General features: G+C 44.8%; 1 protein-coding gene across 1 annotated transcript in view; it reads right to left on the bottom strand.

Annotated features, from left to right (window-relative positions):
- LAMB4 (laminin subunit beta 4) overlaps positions 1 to 11439 on the bottom strand; it is a 91114-nt gene that overhangs the window by 24122 nt on the left and 55553 nt on the right. The window contains exons 14-18 of the mRNA XM_019509398.1: positions 10931 to 11081; positions 8885 to 9070; positions 6497 to 6618; positions 3995 to 4115; positions 2278 to 2455 (exon numbers count right to left, since the gene is read on the bottom strand). Of these exons, the coding sequence (XP_019364943.1) occupies positions 2278 to 2455; positions 3995 to 4115; positions 6497 to 6618; positions 8885 to 9070; positions 10931 to 11081 (758 nt within the window). The remainder of the gene's footprint in view (positions 1 to 2277; positions 2456 to 3994; positions 4116 to 6496; positions 6619 to 8884; positions 9071 to 10930; positions 11082 to 11439) is intronic.

Genomic DNA, 11439 nt, shown 5'->3' with positions numbered 1-11439 from the left:
ACGAGGAGAGGCTAAGGGACCAGAACCTGTTCAGCCTCCACAAGAGAAGGCTGAGGGGGCATCTAGTGGCCTGTTACAAACTAGTCAGAGGGGACCAACAGGCATTGGGGGAGTCCCTGTTCCCCTGAGCACTACCAGGAGTGACTAGAAATAACAGTCACAAGCTGGCAGAGGGTAGATTTAGGCTAGACATCAGGAGGCACTACTTCACGGCCAGGGCGACTAGGATCTGGAACCAACTTCCAAGAGAAGTGGTGCTAGGTCCTACTCTGGGGGTTTTTAAGAGGAGGCTAGATGAACACATTGCTGGGGTCATTTGACCCCAGTACTCTTTCCTGCCATGGCAGGGGGTCAGACTTGATGATCTGCTCAGGTCCCTTCCGACCCTACTAACTATGAAACTATAATTTAGGACCCTAAAAAAGTTAGTTTTCTTTAACAAATGCTATATACACTGCTCCTAAAAGCCAAAAAACTTGGATTTTATACTGCGAAACATGCCAAAGTAGCTGTAATGATTTCTGAAGAAACCAGAAATATTGTGTTTTTTTTTATATGTTGTGTTCCAAGAAAAAGGCTGTCCCAGGGAATGGACAAACAAAAAAGTCTTACAGTTAGGTCCTTGGCACCTATTCAATTTGTGCCATTCCAAATGCATTTGTGATGTGCCAAAGTGTAGGCAGATGCATGTTCAAGCCATTTCTGACATAACAAGTGCAAACAAAAAGTTACAAACGAGAAAGTTTTGCCCTTTCACAGTCAAGGTTTATCTTGGGGTCATGATATCTTTGACAGGAACATCAAATGTGTACCTGCTCCAAAGAGATATTGTTTTTCAGCATCCCAGAATGAACTGTTCCCCACCCCCACCTCCTGCTCCAAGGCCTGTTTCATCCTCAATTTGAACTCTACTGCCTAGAGGGCAGTAATTAATATCCAAAAACTAGGAGGAAAGGATCCCCAGAACCCCTCCAAAGAAATGTGTGGTGTGGGCAGCGCTCAGAGGGGCAGGGGGGCACAGCTTTCTGGCAGAGAATGGCGGGGCAGGGTGGATATGGGAGGGACAAATTGACTTTCCATTCACTGCTTTGTAGGCAAGAATTTACCCTTAATTGTACCAATAGGATGTGAACTGGTTCATTGACCCTTCTCACATTGCAGACAGGGGCTAGGCTTCTAACAGGGTATGCAGGGAAAGAGCAGAGGGGGACCCTACCAACAATATCTGGTCCCACAAGCCTCAGTTCCCTGCTGGAGCCAGCATTGCTAACCCTTTTTTTTTTTTACTGACAGTCAACCATTTTTTACGGACACATGTTTTTACTGATATGTTTTACCTGATGTAAATAAATGTAACCCTGCTGCTAGGTCATAGTTAAAACGGTTGCAATGTAATTTAAGGGTTTAACATCAATCAGAGTAAAAAACCTGGAAATGTTTGGTTTTCGGCAAAAAGTTTACAATAATATTTTTTTGGGGGGAGGGGGTTGGCAAACCTACTTGACTGCAGCAATAGTTTTAAATTGTGCTGCCCCCTTGCAGGGGCCTCCTATGAACCTCCATGCCCTAATGTTCACACTGCACCTTGCACCATGCTGCTTCCCCCAACCCTTTCCCCCCATCTTACCACTCCCAGTTCTGCTACCCCACTTCCCAGCATAGACTCTCCCATGAAGCTTGTGGCCCAGCAGTTTTACTGACAGGCTGGGATGCAGCAGCAGCAGCACATGCCTGAGAGAATGCTCCTTCTATGGTGCTGCACTCCTACTCGGACAGCAGGTGATACTGCTCTGCTCTGTCTGTTGGAACTGTAATCAAGCTACAACTGTGTAGTGTTTTTACTGGTCACTAATGGTTTTTTTTTTGTTTGTTTTTTTACAGACATTACTGATAGCCATTCTTAGCCTGATTTTTTTTACCAACAGTCAGTAATTTACTGACAGCTGATAACCCTGCCCAGAGCCATCTCGCCTCCAGAACTTAAGTTTCATCTGTGAGCTGGGGGTAGGCTGGGAGTGGTGTCAGCTAGGAGGCAATTGGTGCTTTCTTCCCCATTGTTTTCAGAAATCGATTGAGCTTGAGGAATCCCTGCAGGGAAGCATACTGGAATATCTGCTCAGCATTCCTCTAGTTGTTAAATGCAAGATTTACTAAATGACTACTTACACATACATAATTAAAGAGTACTCTTGTTAAAATATCAGTATTCTACAGAAAACACGGTAAGTCAGCAAGCAGCAGAAGCACCTATACCATCCTGTTGGAACTGATACTTACAAATTGCTCCATTGTGAATATGAGCAGACATGCTCACTATGAGTCTTGCACATACTTCTGGTAAAATATGAGGTCCAGCTTCTGAAGCAATTTCAGTGCAATGATACCGCTGATACTCATCCAAGTCTTTCTTACTACACAAGTTCTCCACAGAACTGATTCTAGGAATAAGGCCAAGCTTGAGGTTTGACAAGAAAGAAATGATTAGATATTTGTGTAGGTGTACAGAAAACTATAGCTTACCAGTCTCTTCTACTTAATTCTACACTTTATGGTTACAGACCCAGAACTCAGCCATTTCTAGATCCTCTACCTTGCTGCTCCTTTACTTCATCCCACATTTTTTCTAAGGTGTTAGGCCAGGAGTGGGCAAAATGGAGGATTTGGTTGGTGGTCAGACTCCATTTTCCAGCAGCCCTTGCCTGCATTGCTCCAGCAGGTCTCCATGGAGACCCCAGGAGTGGCGGGGCCATGACAGCTCTGTACCCAGTGCAGCCACGATGCTTGGACAGCACCTGCTGCTGGTGCTGATGGCAGCTATGCAGTTATCTGCCACTGTGGGAGTGACTATTTATGCCCCCCACCCCTACAAAGGCAGCACTCAGGGCTGCTGCCCCAGTTGTCCCCCAATAGTTACACTACTGCAGGGGTGGGCAAGTTCTGGCCCATGGGCCGGATTGGGCCTGTGGAGGACTCCATTTTCTAGCAGCCCCTGCCCACATTGCTCTGGCCAGTCTCCATGGAGACCCCAGGAGTGGCGGGGCTGTGGCAGCAGAGGGGCAGCATGTCCAAGGAAACCAGCCTAAGTGGTGCACTGGCAGGGCCAATGGCTGGGTGCGGAGCTGCTCTGGGCCAGGGCTGGGGTCTTGTGGCAGTGACAGCACAGGCCAGAACTGAAGCAGAGCTGCAATCTGCTACCTGCATGCCCCTGGGGCAGCAGATCACAGCTCTGCCCTGGCTCCAGCCCATGCTGTCACCGCTACAAAGTCCTGGCCCCAGAGCAGCTCCGCACCCAGACATGTGCCCTGCCAGCATGCTGCTTGGGCTGGTCTCCATGGAGGCACTAGAAATAACAGTGGCTCCATGAAGGCACTAACCCTGCGCTGTCATGGCCCCATGCTCCTGGGGTCTCCACAGACTTTGCCCACCCCTGCAGTAATGTAACTAATAGGGGACAACTGGGGCAGCAGTCCTGGGTGCTGCCTTTGTGGGGTGGGGGCAGGAAAGGAGCACAAATGGTCATTGCCACAGTGGCATGTGAACGCCCTGCGGCCATCAGCACCAGCAACTGGGGCTGCCCTGCTGCACACATCTGGTCTTACATGATTACAGAATCATAGAAAAATAGAGTATCATACATTTTAGACTCAGTTCTCAAAAAAATCATGTGCACAAAGTTCTGTGTACAGTTACAGAAGTAAAATACTTCCTAAGTCTGTTTGGAGTGCACTCACAGAAAATGATGCATTTCACACCTAACTGGCTGTTACCATGTGCAATTACTTAAACTGGCCATGCTGTTGCAGAATTTGTACACAGATTAGTATACAAATATAAACTAGTACATAGAAATCTCTATTTTTCTAATAAAATAATTGTTTTCAGTAATTAAAACTAGCATTCTAAAAACTATTTAGCAAATATTTGGAATATGCCTCTGTAAAAGTTGGAAGCAGATACAATGTTATTAAAGGAAGTCGACTGCAAGGTTACTTACTGAATCAATCAAGATGGCTGATTTAGTCTTTGAGTCAGAGGCAGAAGGCTGAGAAAAATAAACATCTACAGAATACCCTGCTCCTGGTTCTAAGCAGAAAGGAGTCTGTAGAAGTGCAATTCTGTTAGAAGGAGTAAACCAAAATTAAAAGTCAATGTTCCTTTATCAGACAGTCAATAAGTAGAAGTCATTTACTCAAGAAAAGGATTTGGAATAGTCTTCTGTGTTCACTTGTCTTAAAGAGGCAGGGAGACACACACACATACTCAGGAGAGGAGATACCATGTTGGCGTTTAATATGGAGGAGTGTGTAACTGGTTTCTATGTTTAATGTCATTTTTGTTTATGACACCACACAGTCTCCATGATTGTTAAAAGGCTAGAGTGGTATTTTATAAATATAAATTTGAATTGGTTTTAAAAAGATGATTTTGCAAAAAACATTCTATTAATTGCTGCTCTCCTAACTCCCGAACTGTGTTGGCAATGCTCACATAATCATTCTTAGGATAGCTGTGGAGGTTGTAAGTCACTGGTCATGCGTGTATACTTCCAACCACTCTTGTTTGAAAGAGATATTAATCTGAAGCCCTCTCTGCCCCTCTCTGCCAACTATTTCAGTCTGATGAGCAGGGATCCAGGTTTTCTGTTTCCCATGGAAAAACATAGAAAACCATGGATTTTACCCTTTACCAGAGGAAAATACAGATATCTCATTTTACTGGAGAAAACTGTGGATTTTGCAGTTCTGCAAAGAGCTCTCTGCAGGCTGGCAGAGTTCCAGCCTGCAAGGGGTTGGGGGGAGCAGGAGCAGAACGGTCAGGCGGAAGGCACTATGTGCATGTATATACGTGGGGCCACCAGGAAGCCTGGAGAGCAACTCCTGCAGGTAAGTAAGAGAGAGAGAGAGAGAGAGAGAGAGAGAGAGAGAGAGAGAGAGAGAGAGAGAGAGAGAGAGTGTGTGTGTGTGTGTGTGTGTGTGTGTGTGTGTGTGTGTGTGTGTGTCGGGGGGGAAGGAATGAGGCCCCCATAGGGAGGGAGGGAGTTGGGCAGTGCTGGACAGTATGTGAGGCTTGGGGACCAGGGCTGCAATGCCTTGTTGCAGGGCTCTGGCAGGGTGTGGGACAAGGCCACAGGCAGCTTATCCGGGGGCCTGTGGGGTGGCACCCGCTGGGGGACCCATGCCACCCAGATCTGTGCGTGAGGCAGGGCAAGCTGCCTGCTGTGGGCTCGTGCTCCCCACCCTGCTGCCCTTTCCCAGGGTCTCCACAGCCCAGCAGATGTGACCTGGCACTGGAGGGAACAGACACTGCGAGCTCTGTGCTGCCCTGGTGACACATCCCCTACACACACAGCAGCAGCAGGAGCAATGGCACAGGGTTGTGCCCCTCACTGCTGCAAACTTGCAGGGAACGCATCAACACGGCAGCGTGGAGCTCGCAGTGGCAGGGAGATCCCCATACGGCTCCACTGTTCCCTGCACTGCCAGGTCGCACCCACTAGGCTGCAGAGGCCGCAGGGGAGGGCAGCATGGTGGGGAGCCCAAGCCCACAATAGGCAACCTGCATCCACCCTTGACCACAGATCTGGGGGCACAGGTCACCCCTGCCCAGGAGTGTGCACAGAGGAGGAGAGCTGGGCCCCCCACCCACGCCTCCAGTAGGCAGGTAGCAAGCCGGGGGGAGGGAGCCAGGCTCTGCTTGACTGCAGCAGCCATCACCTCTTTCTGGGGGCAGGGGGCTGTGGACCTGGGTCCCTGGCCTCAGGAACCCTGACAGCTGGGAGCCCCCTCCAGCAGGGCTGGGGGTGGCAGAGGGTTGTGGGGAGGGGGCAAGGAGCATAAGCAGGGCTGGGTGGGGTGCTGTGGGGAGGAGTGAGGGGCACAAGCAGGGCCAGGGGGCTGTGGGAGTAGTAAGGGGCAAAAGCAGGTCCAGGGGGCTGTGGGGTTGGGGAGTGAGAAGCACCAGTAGGGCCTGAGGGGCTATGGGAAGGAGTGAGGGGCCTTTCATTTTAATCATGGATTTGGGGGTTTTATTAGATAATTTTGATCTTTTTATCAAAGAATTTGTGATTTTTTTATCAGTGAAAACCAGGATCCCTGCTGATGAGAGTGAAATGCTAAGGACAACACTGGTGTCAATCAGTTTTTCCATCTCTTTAATGAAACGGGTCCTAATCCCTGACATTGTGTCTGAACCGTTGATCTATTATCCAAAAAGAATCACTATATGGGCAGGATCTCAGCTTGCATTCCTCCCTCAAGGATGCAAAAGTGCACTTCAGCCAAAGTAGACTTTTGCTGGAGCAGTTGCTAAAGTGTCAAACTCTCACTCTGCATCACATGGCTGTCTATGGTGTCCTGACAATGTGAAGGATCACATGCATCATCCTAATTCTGGGAGTATTCTGTGCATATTCTCACTTTCCTAGGAACTTATCACAACAACTTAATAAGAGCACATGAACATTAAAAAAGAGTGGTAAAGAAGGTAATATCCAGACCTCTTTCTAGCTGGTAGGGCCAATGCATATGGCTTCTGTGGGTCTGGCTTGTTCTTGCAGCATTCATTTGCTAAAGTTCCACGGGGGTTAACGGCAATACTCGCTATCCAGTCTTCTAAAGACTAAGCAGGTAGGAAAAAATTAGGAGAAAAAAAACACTCACATTCTCTCTCACATGCTCATCAATGCAGCAATGCTACTGAAAGGCAAAGCAAGTAGTAACTTCTGTTCCTGGAAAACTGGCAGAAACAATAATACAAAAAAGAGAATTGTTCAGCACATGGAGAAACGTGACTTGTTGGGGAGGAATAAACATGACCTTGTCAAAGGGAAATCATGTCTCACCAACCTACTAGAGTTCTTTGAGGGTGTCAATAAGCAGGTGAACCAGGGTGATCCAGTTGATACAAAATAGTTGGACTTCCAAAAAGCTTTGACAAGGTCCCCCCATCACAGGATTTTAACTAAGGTAGTCATGGGATTATAGGGAATGTCCACTTGTGGATTAAAAATTGGCTCAAAGATAAAAAGCAAAGTGTGAGTATATATGGTCAGTTTTCAGGATGCAAAGAAATAAACAATAGGCCCCCCAGGGATTTGTGTTGGGACCAGTGCTATTTAACATACTCAGACGTGATCTGGAAAAGAGGGTGAGTAGTGAGGTGACCAAATGTGTCAATGATACAAAATTATTCAAAGTGGTAAAGACCAAGGCAGACTGAGAGGAACTATAGAAGGATTTGCCATGATTGAGTGAATGGGCAACTTAATGGCAGATGCCATTCAGTGTAGAAAAGTGTGAAGGGTTGCACCTAAGCAAAAATACCTATACTTATACAATGGGCTCTGCATTATCTGTTACCAGACAGGAAAGAGATCTAGGAGTCACTGTGTACAGTTTGCTAAAAATATCAGCTCACTGCTCAGCAGCCATCAAAAAGGCAAATAAAATGTTCAGGATTATTAAGAAGAGAATTGTAAACAAAACAAAAAGGTATCATCCTGCCCCTTCATAAATCCATGGTGATCCACACCTTGAATACTGTGCCCAGTTCTGATCTCCACACCTCAAAAAGAATATAGAAGAACTAGAGAAGGTCTAAAGAGGAGCAAGGATGTAGTATGGTAGTATTGAGGGGCTTCCAGATGACGAGAGACTAAAGAGGCTAAGTCTATTCAGTTTAGGAAAGAGACACTTGCGGGGTGGGGACATGATAAGGGTTTAGAAAATACTAAATAAAAAGAAAGTAAATAGGGATTTATTATTTACTCTCACACAATACAAGAACTAGGGGTCATAAAATGAAACGAGTAGGCAATAAGTTTAAAACTAACAAAAGGAAGTTATTTTACACACAGCATGTCACTGAAGTGTGGAACTCACTGCAACCAGCTGTTGTGGAGGTTGACAGTTTAGCCAGATTCAAAAACGGACAAGTTCTTGGAGGAAAAGGGCATCTGTAGCTATTGAGCATGGGAGTTAGGAATACAGTCTTTGAATTAAAACTCCCTAGACCTTAAATGCTGGAGACTGTAAGTGAGAAAGGAACAGTGGGAAAAAAATCCTGGTTATATCCTGGTTCATTCTCCCTTTCAGCATCATCCACTCCTTGACATTGTGTGATACAGGATTCTGGGCAAGCTGGACCTATGGTCTGTCCCAGTAAATGGCAATTCTTGTGTTCTTATCATATTTCCTTGTTTAAAATGCACATCCCAAATTACAACAGCTGATTTTAGGAAAAACTGTGTATTGTATCCAAGAAAATATAGTAGTTATAGAAGCTGCCCATACTATATGGAGAAGGAGACAAGAGGTGTCGTCAGCTTAAAAAGAACAGCATAGCCCTACTTGAAAACAAGGCAAAATAGCTCAAAGTGGTCAAAGAACACGTCCCAAGGTTCATAAGGGGAATTTTTACACATGCTCCGGGAAGCGCTGGGGAGCACTTCAATAAGCAAGGGCTTTTAATTAAAAGTGCCTGAGTGTCCCATGTATCAGCATCCCCCATGCTGAAAAATGGTGGCAGGGCACTTTGAACTAAAGCTCATCAAACAAGCTTTAGTTCAAAGCATCCCACCACCATTTTACAGCGCAGGGCACTAATAAATGTGATGCCAGGGTCTGTTGGAGCACATTTATTTCCATGCTTCAGCACACTTGATTAATCAAGTCTGCTTCAACCTGCTGTGAAACAATCTCTTAGAATCTCTTGGGTCTTTAAGAGGAGGCTAGATGTACACCTTGCTGTGGTCATTTGACCCCAGTACTCTTTCCTGCCATGGCAGGGGGTCAGACTCGATGATCTGCTCAGGTCCCTTCCGACCCTAGAAACTATGAAAGTATGAAAAGTATTCTTGGTTAATTGAAATTTTGATTTCACGCACCTCAGGCTCATAACGAATGGCAATGTCAAAGTCCATGGTAAAGGGAATATTATTGATAATAAATCTTAATCCGGCTCCATTTGAAACACGGGCAAATCCAGACCCTGTCCATGTGACAGGTTTCCCTGGGAGAGGCTCTCTGAAAACAATGTCCAGAATAGAGTTCCTTCCAAATTGGACTGAACCCTGCAAAGAGATATGAACACTTTAAACAATCAATGGTATGTGCACAAGCTTTGAAAAATTGTGCACATTTGCCATGTACTTTATTACCTTCAGCAGCTAGTCAGCATCACCTAATCAACAAGCAAAATATGTGCTATTAAACCCCACCCCATATATCTAACAGATATGAATCTACAATCCAAGCAAGTTGTAAACATTGAAAATAGACCTCAAATTATGAAAAAGGGTTTTTCTTCTCTCCTGGTTAGGTTTTCCTTTGTAATGAAATCTTTGGGTCTAAGCTTATAGTCTATACCTGGCAAAATGAGCTGTGTACATAGACAGGTTTTCTTGAATGATTTATGTAATATCCAACCCATTTGTGTACTGAAAAACTCAATTGTGAGGTGCAGGCCTGCATATTCTACATTTATAGTCAGCAGTGGTTTACTCTATCCCAGTCCCAGTGCTCTTGTGGCAGTGTTAAACGTCAGCAGCACTTGTTGCATCCTTTGTCATTCAACTGTTGTATTAGCTTACCTGTTTCAGACCTACTTTTCTCATGCTTCGTTTCTGACTCCTGTTAAGTATAATCTTTCCATTTTCAATTGTGAAATCATATCCTTGCTGCTGGAAATAGATATCACACCTTGGAAAAGTTGTTGGTTTAACCTTAAAAGCAAAAAATGGAGCATTTAGATGACAGCACTTTTAAATGAACAACTGCTCTGTAATTTCAAAATTAAAAAAACAGGCTAAATTATTTGCTGATATACATTTATATAACTAAGAATTTGGCACAGAAAGTTTAAAACTCTCCCACTCACTTTGTTATAAATAACTTTTATTTCCATGTGCACAATTATACATTGCTTTAGACTTATGTCCCAGAAAACTGTTTTCTATATCATTATTGGCATGTAGGTTGATAAGAGCTAGCAATTAAAACTGAACATTTTCATATGTAAACTGCAATTAAATAATGGTTACTATTACTCCTTGCAGATTCTGGATGACATAAAGGAGTGACATTGGTAAAAATCTTGGCGATGTAGAAATCTTGTTTCCAGCAGAAACAGGCTTGCACTCTGCATGCAAATTAACTATGTCTATATTTGGATATTCCCCTAAAAATATTCTGGGAAACTGAAGTATGACTTACTTATATACAAACCTGAAAAACTTGACCAGTTCAGAGTCAGTTTCTAAAACCATGTAAGTGAGTCTACGGGATCATAACGGAACTAGATTCTCCCTCCCATCACAGCTACTCTAAAGCTGACATAATGAAACAGAGATGATTACCATCCCCTCAGGTGCCATAGAAACATAGGACTGGAAAAGGCCATCTGAGCTTTCAAATATAGTTCCCTGTGTTTGCAAGCAACCGTTTGTCTAAAAAGTTCCATAAGACCATCCACTCCACAGCTGCCACACACCGCCAGAGCTTCCTTTCTACATAAGCTGTGTGAACATCAGAGATAAGATACTATGGCTAGGGTTATTCCTGCCCCTTGGCAAATTCAGCTGCCGTAATGGCCTCCTGGGGTCACTGGCCAGTGAGAAAGATCCTTAGGATGCTCAGATTTACAGCAGGGAGAGCCCATCACTGGAGAAAGCAAAGGACACCTGTGTGTATTTCTCTTAGCTCCAGTAAGTGCCTCAGTCAGTGGAGTTCACTGACTGAAGGAGGAGTGCCTTTTAAACTTGCAAGGGTGGAGAATCTACTTTCCCTGACTCATCTTCCTTTCTCCTACTAATTTCTTCTTCAGCTACAGCACCCTCTCCTTGGCACCCACTTTTCACTTTCAGCAACTGAGACTCCCTTACAACAATTTAAACCACCTTATGCATACTGTTAATGAAAACAAAACAACCTACCAGGGGTGCAGATCCAGAGAGTGCCTTTGCATGCTCTGCTTCATAGATATAATAATCCAGTGGTACAAAGAAGTAGCCTGGGGATGGTTCATTACACTGACGGCCCACAATGTTAGGGAGACATTCACACTGACCATCATTTGATGAGCATCTGACAGAGGAAATGGCAAGGGTGTGGTATAAAAGAATTAACAATGCATGTATCCTTACAGTCCACCCAGGGGACAGCTATGCTACCTTTGCTTTCTGTCCTTATTGCTCCTTTCTTAGTAAAACTGCCTCCATTTAAAAATAATTTTCTAGCAACTCACTGCCATTTCTTGCTTCTAATGCCCATGTTTCCTTATTAATCTGTTAGCAGAAGCAAAAGCTGCTCGCATACTGGTTTTCTGTGATAAAAAAATCACAAATTCTCTGATGAAAAATCATGAATTCTCTGACAACCCCCCCAAAATCCATTATTAAAATTAAAAGCCCCCTGCAGCACCCCCAACCCTGCTGGTGCCCCT

Source organism: Gavialis gangeticus, unplaced genomic scaffold (assembly GCF_001723915.1).
Source record: "Gavialis gangeticus isolate Ggan-Ray unplaced genomic scaffold, GavGan_comp1, whole genome shotgun sequence".
NCBI lineage: Eukaryota > Metazoa > Chordata > Crocodylia > Gavialidae > Gavialis > Gavialis gangeticus.
The sequence above is the reverse complement of the archived record's forward strand: the minus strand, read 5'-3'. Positions and strand labels throughout refer to the sequence as shown.